This window comes from Bubalus bubalis, chromosome 17 (genome assembly GCF_019923935.1).
Source record: "Bubalus bubalis isolate 160015118507 breed Murrah chromosome 17, NDDB_SH_1, whole genome shotgun sequence".
Taxonomy (NCBI): domain Eukaryota; kingdom Metazoa; phylum Chordata; class Mammalia; order Artiodactyla; family Bovidae; genus Bubalus; species Bubalus bubalis.
The window spans coordinates 20,683,794-20,698,996 of NC_059173.1; the positions used below are offsets into that span (position 1 = coordinate 20,683,794).

The 15,203-nt window shown below is 43.4% G+C and overlaps 1 protein-coding gene across 2 annotated transcripts in view; it reads left to right on the forward strand.

Moving 5' to 3' along the window:
* The first annotated feature begins 2,031 nt into the window (after window positions 1-2,031).
* Window positions 2,032-15,203, forward strand: part of ATP6V0A2 (ATPase H+ transporting V0 subunit a2) — a 40,898-nt gene continuing 27,726 nt past the window's right edge. For both annotated transcript variants that reach the window (XM_025267784.3, XM_044930277.2), the window contains exons 1-6: window positions 2,032-2,377; window positions 7,114-7,192; window positions 10,296-10,393; window positions 11,756-11,893; window positions 12,977-13,065; window positions 14,285-14,411. In XM_025267784.3, coding sequence (XP_025123569.3) covers window positions 2,261-2,377; window positions 7,114-7,192; window positions 10,296-10,393; window positions 11,756-11,893; window positions 12,977-13,065; window positions 14,285-14,411 — 648 coding nt within the window. In that variant the 5' untranslated portion in view covers window positions 2,032-2,260. The remainder of the gene's footprint in view (window positions 2,378-7,113; window positions 7,193-10,295; window positions 10,394-11,755; window positions 11,894-12,976; window positions 13,066-14,284; window positions 14,412-15,203) is intronic.

Here is a 15,203-nt window from a genome sequence, read left to right on the forward strand (position 1 = left end):
TGCATTTGGGAAGTATTTATTGATCTACTACTGCCCTGAACCCTGGAGATAACAAGACAATGTCCCTTGTCTGGTAGAATTGTTGACTGAAACAAAACAAAATAACTTCAACATAACTCTGAAAGTTGAGAGTTATGTTTTGTTTGGGGATCTTACTGAGGGCTATAGCTCAGGAAGGCAGCCTCTCAGATTGCTGTGAAGCTGAAAAAGGTAAGGGAGGAGCCAGGATATACAAGAGTTTTTGTCGAAGGAAAAACATGTAGTTGAACATCAAAAGATTACTGTAATCACAAAGAACAGCCATCACAAGTTAATGATTTTTAGTGCATTTGTTGACAAGTCCAAGCTCGCTCTGCTTGCCTCATGACAGGCCAGTGAATTGGAGACAAGGTGTTGAGGCAAGGAATATGACTTTTTGGAAAGCTGGCTGATGGAGAAGATGGCAGACTAATGTCTCAAAATAACCATCTTGTCCAGGTCTGGATGCCAGGTTCTTCTATAGACCAGAGAGAGAAGCCACGAGCAACTAAAGTCAAAAGACAGAATAGAGAAGGAAAAGCAATGAGGAGGTAAAGTAGAAAGGGCCATCAGGCTTGCAGTACATGTCCCGGAGGACCAGCCTCAGGAAGGGATGTGTTAATCTCTTTTTTTTCTCACAGCCATTCACAGGTGCTCAGGGTCAGAGTCTCTCTTTGAGCTGAACAAAGGCACTTTAGTTTAACAGGCAGAGGCGTAGCATCCTCTGAGACAGGCCATTTTGAATGATTATAATAACAACAGCAATGAAAAGCAAGTCAAAGAAACAGTTGAAACATGGGAGTCAGAATTGGTTCTTCTCTGCAACACTTTTCCATGCGTGGGAAGGTGGAAGAGTCTGGGCTCGTCGAAATTATTCCTTAGATATGCATCTTAACTATTTAGGACCGGTAACTTGTTTTTCTCCTTTCTGAATCCCCTCAGGATGAACCCTTGGGGGCGGCTGCAGTGGCTAATGGCTTGATGGCTGTGACATCCTTTGCTTACCGAAATGGCAGGTGATTTTTTTTTGTCCAGGAAGTTTTACATTCTACTGGGGGAAAACTGGCAATAAACATAGACAAGATAATGTCAGACAGTGGTAGGTGCTATGGAGAAAATAAAACAGGACTGCCTAGGGTGGGGTGGTAGGGACACTTCTGCTAGTGGTCAGGACCAGCCTCTTAGAAGCAGAGACATTTGAGTTGAGACTTGTAGGAGCTAATCTTGAGAAGGCCCTGGAGAAGGGTGTTCTAGGCAGAGAGAAGGGAAGAGTCAGAAAGTTCAAGTGCACCAACCTGGAAAAAGAAAGAAGGCAGGTGGGTGGGGTGGAGATCAGGGCTTGGGGAAGGGAGAGGTTAGACCAGGTGGTGTGTCTGCTGGCCCTAGTAAGCAGTTTGAACTTTATTCAGAACGAAGTGGGAGAAGTCAGAAGATTTTAAGTAAGCTTACATCCGATTTTCGTCTTGTTAGAGATCTCTGTAGCTGCTGTATGCAGGATCCTATCAAGAGTAGCCTGGCACCAGACCCTGCTTTGTCCGCACAGGGGCCAGGACCCCAGAGAAAACCACCACACGGGATGTAATTCCGTTGATAAGAAATGTCTTAACAGATCTATGGAGAAAAGGTTGTTTAGTGGTTATCGGGACCTAGGGGATAAGAAGGGGACTGACTGCAGCTGAGCAGGAGAAATCTTTATGGGGTTGATGGAAACGTTCTCAAATTGATCCAGACGCTGAACTCTGTAACTTTACTAAAAATCACAAAATTGTAATACTCTAGTCGGGTGAACTTTCTAGCACGTAAAATCAATAAAACTCCTCCTATAAAGTTGTGAACGGCAGAGAGAGGGGCAGCTTTTGGTCAGGCCGGGGCTGCATTCCTGAATTCCCCGCACTAACGCGGGGTTAATGCCCGTTGTCCCAGCAGCCGCCATCGGCCGCAACTCCTGGCGCCATTGGTCGGCCGGCGGGGCGCGCGCGCGCGCACGCGTGGGGGCGGAACCGGAACCGGCTGTAGCCGAGGGGGCGGGGCCCCGAGGGCGGCGTTGGCGGAGGCTGGAGCGGCGGCCCCGGTGGCTGGACTGGGGACAGCTGCTATAGCCCGGAGCCCCATGGTTCGGAGCCGCGGCCAGGCCGCAGGAGAAGCTCGATCCCCGGGTCAGCCCGGCTGACCGTGCGGGCCCGCGCAGCCCGGAGCCGCCGGCGCCCGTCGGGTCCCGCCGGGGGGCGCGGGCCGGTCCGCCATGGGGTCCCTGTTCCGGAGCGAGACCATGTGCCTGGCGCAACTCTTTCTGCAGTCCGGCACGGCCTACGAGTGCCTCAGCGTCCTGGGCGAGAAGGGCCTGGTCGAGTTCCGAGACGTGAGTGTCGCCCGTGAGATGCGGGCTGTCGCTCCCCGCCAAGCTCCCTCATTGCACCTTTCGTTCGGGCCTCGTTCCCCGCGGGCACCTGGGCAGGGGCGCCCATTTCCCAGAAGGGGAAGCTGAAGTCCACTTTCCGGCCAGAGCTTCCGCAGAGCGGGGCCCGAGCCCAGGGTCGCCGGATGTCTGGTCCGCGGCCGCCCTCGCTGGGTTAGTTAGGAACGCTTGTCTTCATCAGCTAGGGTCGTGCCATCTGATGCTTCGGAGCCAGGCGCTGGGCTAATTAAGCGGGAGAGAAAATCTGTTAAGGCCTCTTGAAGCCCTTTTGGAACTTACGGAGGAGGGGAGGAATATTAAGTAATGATACGTGAACAGGAATACGTTTGCTGTACTGACTATAAAAGGGGATGGTGAGATGGTGCCCCCGGTAGGGGCGGTCAGGGAAGCCTCTCTGAGGAGGTGTCCTTGGGCTGAGACCTGAGTGAGGAGTGAGCCAGGCCTGGGAAGTTCTGGGGGACACGGACCCAGGTGGAGGGAACAGGAAGAGCCAGGAGTCTGAATTAGGAATGAACTTGGTGTAAGCTCCCTGGCGGCGGGATTTTTTTGTCGTTCACTGATACCTGGTGATGTATTGATACCTAGCACTACCTCGTACGGAATAGAAGTAGAGTCAGAATTTGTTGAAAGGGAGCTGTCCCCCCAACAAGTAGTAATAAGCACTTGTTTTATATATCTGTTTATTTGTTTTTTTGTTTGGCTCCACCATGGACTGTCAACCCCTCGGGTAAGAGTCTTGTTCATTCCTGACTCCTAAGTACAGCCCCTGGCTTTGTGGGCATTAATAGGCATTTGTGGAATGAATGAACAAGCTTGTATCAAGTGCTTGCTGAGTTTGGTGCTGGAGACTCGGGGTGAGCAGGATGGACAAAGTCCCTGTGTTTTTGTTGCTCACAATCTGGGAGGAGTTAACAAACACACTCTGATTATGAGCTGTAATAAGTGCCATGCAGGAAAAAACAGTGTGAAAAGGAGATTATGAAGCAGGACCTGGCTGATTGAGCTCGAAGTCACTTGAGTGAACACTTTAATTCTTGGGACCCGCCTTTCATCGCTTTGGTTTCCCTTCATCTTTCTGAGGGTGCTGTAGTTTCAAAAGGGAACTCTTCTACTCAATATTTGATATCAGCGATCCTTGGGTTGGTCCCCCAAGGCAATTGCAAGGTCAGAGAGAAACTCCTGAATGAGAGGTAAGGCTGCGGAGAGGGCCCAGCTTGTCCTGGTTCTTGGAGCCACCTGGGCTTCAGCACATGATGCCCACTTTGCTGGCAGGGGCTGTGCTGAACTGTGAATAAGGAGCCCCAGAGAGATTCAAGAAAGAGTTGTTTGAGAAACAGGCTCCCTTCTTTATAATAGATTTCTTCCATCCTGTTAGTCCTCAGGCCAAGAGACTTCAGTCAAGCTGAAGTCTTAGAGGTTTGAACAAATGCAGTAATTGCTGTGAAGATTCAAATTTTGTTGAATGCCATTACATTAGGTAGTAGAGGACGGTTGAGATTGTTCTAAACTGAAAATCAGGGAAAGAAAAAGAAAGTGCTGTTCATCTTTTTCAGAAGTGAAATAAAGTGGAAATGCTCACATTGTGTGATGCTCTGTGTTCAGAGCTCAGGGGTGTATGTGTGTCTGACTTCAGGATGACTGTCAAGCAGCTAGAGCAGAGAGCTCCATCATACCTGACTCTTTCTGTTCTCTTCTGGAGTTTCTTACTGACTTTGTGCTCAGCGGGTGGGATCACTGACGCCAGTCTTTTCTGGCTTGCGCAGGTGGGAGCTCTTCCCCCTTTTCTTTTAGCGATCCTTCTAAGGGAGGAGAGGCAGGACCAGAGTTTCTGCAACGATAGCCAAAGAGAAGACCTGGAAAAGAAAGGTGATTCAACTCACCAGTAGGACTCAGCAAAGGGCAAGGCCGTCCCACTTTTCTCAGGGTCTGGAGTCTGGGGACAGTGTTTACCTCCTGTCTGTCAGGATCACAGGTGTGGGTACTGGTGAAAACAGCACAAGGCAGCCTGTGCTGGTTTTTCTAGATTAATTATTAGTCTTAAAGTGAATCTGTGTTAAAATGTACTTCATAGCATTAGCCTGGAATTAAGGTGCTGTTACCACCTAAAAAGAAAAGAGAAGCTAAACTTCACACAAGAAACCACACAACAGAAAAAAACCAGTTACCATGCTGTGTAAGCTGGCGATGGGGGATGTCATATCCAGTCACGTGTGCGTTGTTGCCACAGAAATTTGCCTTTTCACGAAGATCCTACTATTTGTGGAACCCTGGTGTCCGATTTGAGTTCACTAGTGTTTGATATTGAAGAAAAAGACATCAAAACTGAGAAGCCGTGTCATTTATAGACAGCTTTTGATGGGCGGCTTCCTCTGCTCATTCTTAGTTCTAACCAGGCTGAGGGTATCTGAATCACTAGGAACTTGAAAGTGGTGACTAGTTTGGATTAGTGTGACTTCCAGAAATGAGTGCAAATGTGACAAACAGAAGTGAGATTAGAGTTTTTGCCTTTCTTCTGGTTAGTTCTTTATAGAAGTTTGGAAAACTGAACAAGAATTGAGGCTTTAGGGTAGATGTTCAAGCAGCTTCATGCCACGCTGTTTGTAATTCTCCTTTTTCAGAGTGCCCCACACCATCTGGGCTTCCCTTGTGGCTCAGCTGGTGAAGAATCTGCCTGCAATGTGGGAGACCTGGGTTCGATCTCTGGGTTTGAAAGATCCCCTGGATAAGGGAAAGGCTACCCACTCCAGTATTCTGGCCTGCAGAATTCCACCGACTGTATAGTCCGTGGGGTGGCAAAGAGTCGTACACGACTGAGCAACTTTCACTTTCAACCCCATATCATGCTGCGTGGAGTAAACATAAAATTCTTGCCCCACATGCCTTTCAGTGTAAATAATTACTGTAATTTAAAAAGTTGTGATGGTAATATATGTCCATTGTGGGAAATTTGGAAAACCTAAGATAATAATTTCCATGATCCCATTAGCTAGAAGTACACTTTACCATTTTGGTTAACATTGGCCAAACATTATTTTTCTAATAATATTTTAAAATGTACATGCATAGGTATTTTTGTATCATTGGAGCCACACTAATACTGTGTGCATGCGTGCGTGCTCATTCGTGTCTGACTCTTTGTCACCCCATGGCCTGTAGCCTGCCAGGCTCCTCTGTCCATGGGATTTCCCAAGGAAGAATACTGGAGTGGGTTGCCATTTTCTCCTGCAAGGGATCTTCCTGACCCAGGTATCAGACCTGCGTCTCCTGTGTTGGCAGGTGGAATCTTTACCTCTGTATCACCTGGGAAGCCCCACACTGATAATATGTTTAATCTCCTTCTTCCCACACACAAGTTGTGATTAATTTCCTCATTTTATTAAATATTCTTTTATAATCTTTTTTGTTGTTTTAAGCTTTGTATGATAAGATACTAAGTAGAGGGAAGAGTATATGGAAACAGTGAATTGCTATATACCCGTAATATAAACCCGTGGCGGGAATTCCCTAGTGGTCCAGTGGTTAGGACTTGGTGCTTTTACTACCAGGACCCCAGAAGGCCATATGGTGCAAAAAAGAAAAAAAAAGAAAGCTCCCATCAGACAAGATCAATTGGAAGCAAATCCCAGATATATTATTTCATTCATAAATATTTCAATAAGTACCTCTAAAAGGTAAGGACACTAAAAAGATACCATTATCATACCTAAAATTTTTAATAATAATTTCTTAATATAATCAAATACCTAATCATTTAAAACATCATTTTTAATAAATGTATAGTAATCAATTATATTACCGACCCATAATTTTTATACAACTTTATTGATGTGTATCATAAAGTTCACCTGCTGCAAGTGTACAATTTGTTGGTTTTTAGAAAATTTTCTGAGTACTGTGTCCGTTGCCACAAGCCAGTTTCAGAACATGACGTCATCCCAGTAAGGTCCCTTATGCTCATTTCCAGGTCATCCCCTCCTCACTCTGAGACCCAGGCAGTCATTCATCTGCTTTCTGCCTCTAGGTTTCCCTGCCTGGACGTTTCATAGAAATGGAGTCGCACAGTCTGTGGCCCTTTGTGTCTTCTTTCATTTACATCAGGTTTCTGGGTGTCTCCTCCCTGATGTTGATGTATTGGTTGTTTTTAATGCTGGTATTCCGCGGTGTGGATGTAGACGGTGATTTCCTTAGCCAATTTTCCATGGTTAGTAGTTTTTTTCTCTATCCTTGAAGTTGATCCTCCTCTTCATACATTTTTGTGCATATCCATAGTTTTTTCTTTGAGGCTGAATTTCTTCATGGGATCGTTCTGGACTAGAGGATATTTTTCAGGCTTTTTTTTTTTAATCTTTTTTTTTTTGGCTGAGCGGGGTCTTTACTGCGGTGCCTGCACTCTAGTTGTGGTGAGTGGGCTTGCAGTTCCCCCGCCAGGGATCAAACTTGTGTCCCTTGCATTGGAAGGTAGATTCTTAACCACTGGTTCACCAGGGAAGTCCCCAGACTTTTTTGGATAACAGTTGCCAAATTGCTTTCCAGAAAAGATGTGTCAGTTTATACTCCACTCAGTAGTATACAAGGATATGCTTTTCCCTTAAACCCTGGCAGTCATACTTTATTTATAAAATCGAAGTTGTTTTTAAATTTTAGAAAATTCAGAGCAAAATTTTCATCCCTCTTCTCAGCTCAACCAGAATGTAAGTTCTTTCCAAAGAAAATTTGTTGGTGAGGTGAAGCGATGTGAAGAACTGGAGCGAATATTGGGTAAGTTTTTTTAAATAACTTAAATAATTATTTTATATAATTAAATATATAAGCAAACCTTGTTCACTTTAGAAAAATTAGAAAATCTAGACACGTAGAAAAGAAAAAAGAAATCATCTGTATTCTCACCATTCGTGTAATCACTGTTATGTAGGTTTATATTATCGTTCCACACTTTTTACGTTTCATCTATAAAATTAAGGATTTACATATATAATGATCAGGTTATTTTGTTATTAGCTTTATTTCTCATTGAATGATACTTTAACATCTTTTCATGTCAGTAAACAGATTGATTCATTGTTTTTAATGGCAGCATAGTATTTTATGGTATTAATATACTATGAGTTATTTAGCCAATCCCTTGTAGTTTGTTATAACTTAGAACAAACTACATGTTTGTTAATATAGTACTTAAAATATACATGTTAATATATTACTTAAAATTGTTATACATGTTGATATATTACTTGTTACATGTTAATATATTACTTAAAATTGAATCAGAGTACAAGGGAGGTAGGAAGTGGTAGATAGATTGGTTAGTAATTTCCTTTTTCTCAGGCATTATTTCCTTTGCATACATCAGTGTTCTCTGACTGTTAACTGTTAAAACTCAGCAGCTCAAGGCTACTTCCTTTATCTGTAAAACTTTTAACATCTTAGCCTAAAATAAAATGTTATTGTTGTCCAGTCGCTCAGTCAAGTCTGACTCTGAGACTCGATGGACTGCAGCACTCCAGCCTTCCTTGTCCTTCACCATCTCCTGGAGCTTGCTCAAACTCATGTCCATTGAGTTGGTGAAGCTATTCAACCATCTCATCCTCTATTGTCCCCTTCTCCTGCCTTCAATCAGGGTCTTTTCTAATGATTCTGCTCTTCACATCAGGTGACCAAAGTATTGGAGCTTCATCTTCAGCATCAGTCCTTACAGTGAATATTCAAGACTGATTTCCTTTAGGATTGACTGGTTGGATCTCCTTGCAATTCAAGGGACTCTCAAGACTCTTCTCGAACACCACAGTTCAAAAGCACCAGTTGTTTGGCACTCAGCCTTCTTTATGGTCCAACTCTCACATCCATACATGATTACTGGAAAAACCATAGCTTTGACTATAGGGACCTTGTTGGCAAAGTAATGTCTCTGCTTTTTAATATGCTGTCTGGGTTTGTCATAGCTTTTCTTCCAAGGAGCAAGCATCTTTTAAAATAAAATAGTCTTTATCAGTTCAAACCTTGAAGTTTTGATTGAAATACAGAGAGGAGAACAGTTCCAAAGCCACTGTCAGAAAAACCTGAGGATGAGAGAGTTGAGGAGGGAGATAAAGGTGACTTTTAGAATGATTTCTAATAGTTAATTATTGTGGATTTCATATTTTTTAACTGCGATTTTTAAGATCAAAAGAAACCTTTGGATCATCAGCAGCCTAGTCCTCTGCATATTGTTTGCGATCCCAGTCATTTGTTTGGATCGTGAAAGACAGGGCAATATCACACTTCCTTCTTTGCCACGTGTATGAGTCATTGGGCAGGTTGTATATTTGGAATGAGTTTTCAAAGACAGGGCAGGATTGACAGGACATTAGACATGCCCAGGGCTTCCTATAGCTTTGTTGTTGTTATGTCACCACAATCGTGTCTGACTCTGTGTGACCCCATAGACGGCAGCCCACCAGGCTCCACCATCCCTGGGATTCTCCAGGCAAGAACACTGGAGTGGGTTGCCATTTCCTTCTCCAGTGCATGAAAGTGAAAAGTGGAAGTGAAGTCGCTCGGTCGTGTCCAACTCTTTGTGACCCCATGGACTGCAGCCCACCAGGCTCCTCCATCCATGGGATTTTCCAGGCAAGAGTACTGGAGTGGGGTACCATTGCCTTCTCCTGTAGCTTAAACTGTTTCATAAAGAATCCAGACTTAAAAGAAAATGAACCATCAAGTAAATTTAGGTATGTGCCATGCTCTTCTGTGCTTAGTTATGTCCTGCTCTTTTCGACCCCATGGACTGTAGCCTGCCAGGCTTCTCTGTCCATTGGGATTTTCCAGGCAAGAATACTGGAGTGGGTTGCCATGCCCTCCTCCAGGGGATCTTCCCAACCCAGGGATCAAACCCAGGTCTCCCACATTGCAGGCGGATTCTTTACTGTCTGAGCCACCAGGGAAGCCCAAAAATACTGGAGTGGGTAGCCTATCCCTTCTCCAGGAGATCTTCTTCACCCAAGAATTGAACCAGGGTCTCCTGCATTGCAGGCAGATTCTTTACCAGCTGAGCTACTGGGGAAGCCCAAAATTAGGTAAAATAGGTTAAAAAAAATTTACATCCATTTTTAAAAAGCTCTTAAGCCCATTGCTTCCTTATTGGTAAGACATTCTGCCTGTTTTCCTTCCTCTCTCCCTCCTTTCCTTCCTTCTTCCTTCCTAGCAAAATAACTAGTAAGACTTCTCCAAAACATTGTATCTGGTAATGATTTTTTACCAGGTATTATGACTTTTATCCTATGGAAAAGGATGCTTCAAGGAATTGAACATGTAAACTTAAGAATTTAAGTTATTTTTGGCTGTTTGAGTATGAGTTTCATGAATCTAGTGTAAATCGTCCTAAGTCAAAGCATCACAGCTAACTGGTGACTTGGGAGAGCCAGGCTCTTTGCCCTGAGGTTTCTCTCTTTGCTGAGAAAGGTTGTTGTGTTTTTCCTGATGGGTATATATTTCTTCCTAATGGCATCTGTAGGGAGTTCACACTGACATCTCTGGTGGCTTATTCCTGGCACTTCCAAGTGTGTTCTTAACTTTCTGCTTTGTCTACAGGTGGCAGAGGCAAGTGTGACTCCAAAGTTCTTTAACTAGAGTTTTAGTAATGAAGTTCGGGGAATTTCAGAAAATATGTATATAGGTTACTGTCACTCTATGCTGATCTCTCTAGGCAGAATTACTTTACAGATCTTCAGAAGCAAGGTGACAGTAGTCATCTGTCAGTTGGGACAGTCAAGACTTTTGTGCCTTTAGACAGTTTTTAGATGACCTGGGAAAAGTGGGGACATGAAATGTTCTCACTGAAATGTCCTGGAGTAAGTTTTTCAGTCTAATTTGTTTAACTTTTCCACAGCATACTTGGTGCAGGAAATCAATAGAGCGGATATTCCCCTCCCTGAGGGGGACACCAGTCCTCCGGCACCACCTCTGAAACAAGTGCTGGAAATGCAGGTAACTTGGTTCTGGAGGAGGGTTTTAGGTCCACGACCTCAGTTGGGCTTATTCACTTACTGTATATTGTCTAGTGCTTTTCTGCTTTTCTTCTCAAGACTGTGGAATGAAAGTCAAAGGACCATGTTTGATTAAGTCTCAGTAACAGATTATCTGTGACACATTTTAACTAGAATTCAGGTTTTTCTTCCTTAGTGTAAGACAGGTGGTATTGAACAGAGATTGACAAGAATTAGATCGTGAGATCTGGTCATGTAACCTCTGGGCTTCTGCAGGCCTTAGCATGCTTCTGCTACTGCAGGTGATCGAGGCTTCAGGCCTGTACCCTTCACATTCTCCCCTGATTCACTCTCACCCTTTCCCCTCGAATTATCAGAAGCTAGTGTGAAAGTGGTTCCCCATGGTCAGCCAGCAGGATTCCTTCTCTTGGAGTTCAGTGTCTGGGATACACTGTGAGAGCATGGGGTCATTCATTCATTAGCATCCCCCTCCACCCCCATGAATTATCTGTTGAGATTTTGGTCTCCTCATCTGAGCGTTCATCACACTCGGAAATAGACTAGAGCTTTTACAGCCCTTCTAAAACAATTAGTACTGAATAATTAGGACCATTCCATTGCCGACTGGTCTGTTTTACTGGGAGGAAGTCATTTAGCAGTTGGTATATGAACGGACTCTGGAGACAACTCTACAGTCCAATGAGAGCAGTCAGCTGGTTTGGCAAGTTTGGTGTGTTGGTTGTGATGCAATTACAAATATGGTGATTGTAGCTGTTTATCAGTTCTATAAAGCAGAGCACAAGTAATAAATGTAGTGTGTCAGGGCATTTGTTTGAATACAAGTTTTCATTGAGTCAGTGGGTTGTTTTACAGATTTCTGCTTCTACTGTTTTAATACTTAAAGTATTGGTAAGGATGCTTGGTACACAACTAATTGTTAAAGATTTGTTCTCAAGTCTTTTTATGTCTAATTAATTGAATAAGTGCAACTGCATAGAAACTCAGGCTAGAGACTAGAAATGGGTATGTTTGGGAAAGAGTGTTTTTCTGTGTTACAAATAAAAGAAAATGTAGTCTTAAAAGAGGAAGACTCTCTGGTGTATGGTAATGTGTAAGCAGGTGAAGGGAAACCAGAAGAAGTGCTAAGACCTGAGAGTAGCATGCAGAGTCATCATGGCACCCAAGTGCTTGCCATCACGGGTACCTGAGTTAATATGAAACAGAAAATGATGAACTTTGAAAACCTGTGCATGTTTTCATATCCCTATCAAACTCTCATATACATTCTGGCTTTTAAAAACTTCTCCTGGTTCTGGGGTGCTGTGAAAAGAGTATTAGAGCCAGGACTGGCGTTGCATTTCAGGAGCAGTTGCAGAAGCTGGAGGTTGAGCTGAGAGAGGTCACTAAGAACAAGGAGAAGCTGAGGAAGAACCTGCTGGAGCTAATTGAGTACACCCACATGCTGCGAGTGACCAAGACCTTCGTCAAGCGCAACGTGGAGGTACTGGTGATGCTTGGAGGAAGTGCCTTTCTCTTTCTTTTGGCTGCATGGCATGCAGGATTTTAGTTCCCTGACTAGGGATTGAACCCAGGCCCCCTCCATTGGGAGAGTGGAGTTTTAACCACTGGACCACTGAGGAAGTCCCAGGAGTGCGTTTCTTTTATAAAAATCTCATTCCCATAAGGTTTTCAGGTTTTGTTATCAACTCCTATAGAGATACTGCTTTTTAAAAGAGAGACATCTTTAAAAAATGAAAGAGATACATTTTGATCTTTGCTTTATTTTTCAGCTGGATTCCATGTTGGTTTTAACTATTTGCTGTTGTTTAGTTTGCTAAGTCGTGTCCAACTCTTTGTGACCCCATGAACTGTAGCCCGCCAGGCTCCTCTGCCCATGGGATTTTCCAGGCAAGAATACTGGAGTGAATTACCATTTCCTTCTTCAGGGGATCTTCCTGATCCAATGATCGAACCAGAGTCTCCTTCTTGGCAGGTGGATTCTTTACCACTGAGCCACTTGGGAAGCCCCGGCTTTAACAAGAACTACTTCCTATTTGTAAAATGCTTTAGTTTGCAATTGAAAAAAAGACTTTTTATGATCATGAAAAAAAATTGAACAGTGGAAATCAAACTCCAAAATTTCAGTTTTATTCTTTCCTTCTTCTCAAATTCCTAAAAGTAATGGAAGTTAAAAAAAAGAGAAAATCTATATAGGAATAAAGAACAGCCTATGCAGCAGTACTGTACTCTGCTGAGCATCAGAGAGGGCAAAGTGTATTCCTTCTGAACCTCGTTTCACTTCCTGTGGCAGGTGTGACCTCTGATACAGTTACTCTGTGTTAGGTTAAGGCGATGACATACGTTATAACCAGACTTTTATTATATGTAAATGTCATCAAGTAGTTTACAAATAAGGAATGGGGAGGTTATCCTCTTTGTTTATCGGAGCCGACTCGCATGTCTAAGTTACCTTGGCACCCAGATCTGAGTAGTTCTGATGCCGTGCAGACTTGTTTGGAAGCAGGACTTGGGAATTAAAGTGTCACTTTTGGTGAGACACGCTTGGTTTCATGTCTCTTTGTAGTTCGAACCCACTTACGAAGAATTCCCTCCCTTGGAGAACGAGTCTTTGTTGGACTACAGCTGCATGCAGAGGCTGGGAGCGAAACTGGGGTAGGTGACAACTGGCCTGGCGAGCTTCACACTGTCCTTCTTGTCAGTGGGAGATGAGAGTAGATGGGCAGCCACCATCTGCAAGCCTGTGTGGAATCAAAGAAAGTGAATATTTGTATGAGAAAACACTGTACTCTAGTATTTGTTGACTTGAATCACTCAGCTGTATTGACTTTTTAAGTAAATGTGATAGGAGTTTCTTCTTTTGGTATCATGAACTGGAAAGAAGGAACATTTATGCCATTCATCATCATTCCATAAGCTTCAAATAGTTGGTCATTGAAGCATCAAGCCCTGTTTTGTTTGGTGGGGACATAGGGGCTAAACTGAATTGGGTAATTTATTAATCATATTTTAAGGGTCTCTCTCTACTATTTATTCTGTTTACTTGAGCTAATGGTAACTTGTTTCCTCATGTGATTTGTAATCTCTTTTTACTATGAACTTCAGTTCCTTTGCTCCTTATCTGTAGGAATTCAGTGATGTTTAGTGTGAGGCTGTATTCCTTCAGAAAGAACTGATTTTTACATATGTCGGGTACTTGGGAGCACTCCACCTATTTGGAATCATTTTACATTAATTTTTCTGCTTGAGTTTGTTTGTTTGTTTGTTTTCTATTTGTTTACTCACCCTGCACATAATATGAGTTTCATCCACAAACCTGAGTGCATTCTAACCTGTGGTTGTAAATCATCAAGGAATATTCTCCCCCTTCTCCTCAAAATTGAATGGAAATAAACAAGTTTGCATGTAGGCTCCTTTGCAAGATGGATTTTTTCTAGTCCACCCAATCACTTAAGGTGTAGTCCTTTGTTGAGGGGGGTGAGAGTCCCAACTTTGAGGGGATTGTGGGGCTTTAGTTCCAACTCCTCACCTGATATAGACCCAGGGCTCCTCTGCCATGCTGGCTGGCTTTGAAACGCAAGGCCTTGAGATACTGGTTACGTATAGATACTGGCTCTGTATAATACATCAGGACATAACTATAAGGTCCTATTTTATTTTTGGATTCCAAGAATTTCTCTAAATTATGAGCTCAGCTTTACATGGAAGAGGATGTTTCAAAAATATTTTATCCAGCATTTCAGATATTGTTCAGTTGGAGAGCTTTCAGAGTATCTTCCCCATTTTGCCAGAAATAAATGTCTTCATCATCCTTTTACTGCAGTTTGATAATATTCATTGCTTTTACCTGACCACAGCCTTTATTGTCTCATAGATTTGTATCTGGCCTAATTAACCAAGGAAAAGTTGAAGCATTTGAAAAAATGTTGTGGAGGGTCTGCAAAGGGTACACCATCGTGACCTATGCAGAGCTGGATGAGCCCCTAGAAGACCCTGAAACCGTGAGTAAATGTCACCATCTCCTTTCAGCAGTGACAGACTTGCCCCAGAGCTGGAGGCACAGTCCAGAGTAAAGCATTTGAGTGAGTTGTTGACCGGATCCCTTCCCTATCCTTGGATATGTTTGGGGAGTTCCTGAGAATAAGGACTTTCTCCTGTTCTACTGAAGTACAATAGGGGCATTAACATGGATACATCACTACTTTCTGAGCTTCAGATCCAGTTTAGGTTTCAGCAGTTGTCCCAGTACAACAGATCCTTTTACAGCAAAGGATCTAGTTAAGAATCACACTTTGGATTTATTTGTCATGTCTTTTTTCTTGGTTGCCCTGCAAGGCTTGCAGAATCTTATTGAATAGATCCCTGACCACAGATCGAACCCTGGGCCCTCAGCAGTGCAAGTGCAGAGTCCTAACCACTGGACCGCCAGGGAATTCCTACTTGTCATGTTTTTTTGGTCTCCTTTATTCCGGGGTAATTTCTCTGTCTTACCTTGACCTTCATCGTCTTGGCATTTAAAAATTATTATAGACCAGCGTTTTGGGTAGAATGCCCCCCTGTTTGGGTTTGTCCGATGTTTTCTCATGATGAGATTCAGGTTATGTGTCTTTGTCAAGAATGTCCTGGAGGTGATGTTGCCTTCTCACTGCTTCCCATCGGGCACACGATTCCTTTGTCCCATTACTGGTGATGTTCACTTCGATCTCTTGATCAATACTGGTGATGTTCACTTTGATCTCTTGATCAAGGGTAGTGACTCCTAGTTGTCTCCACTATGAATTTGTAACTCCTTT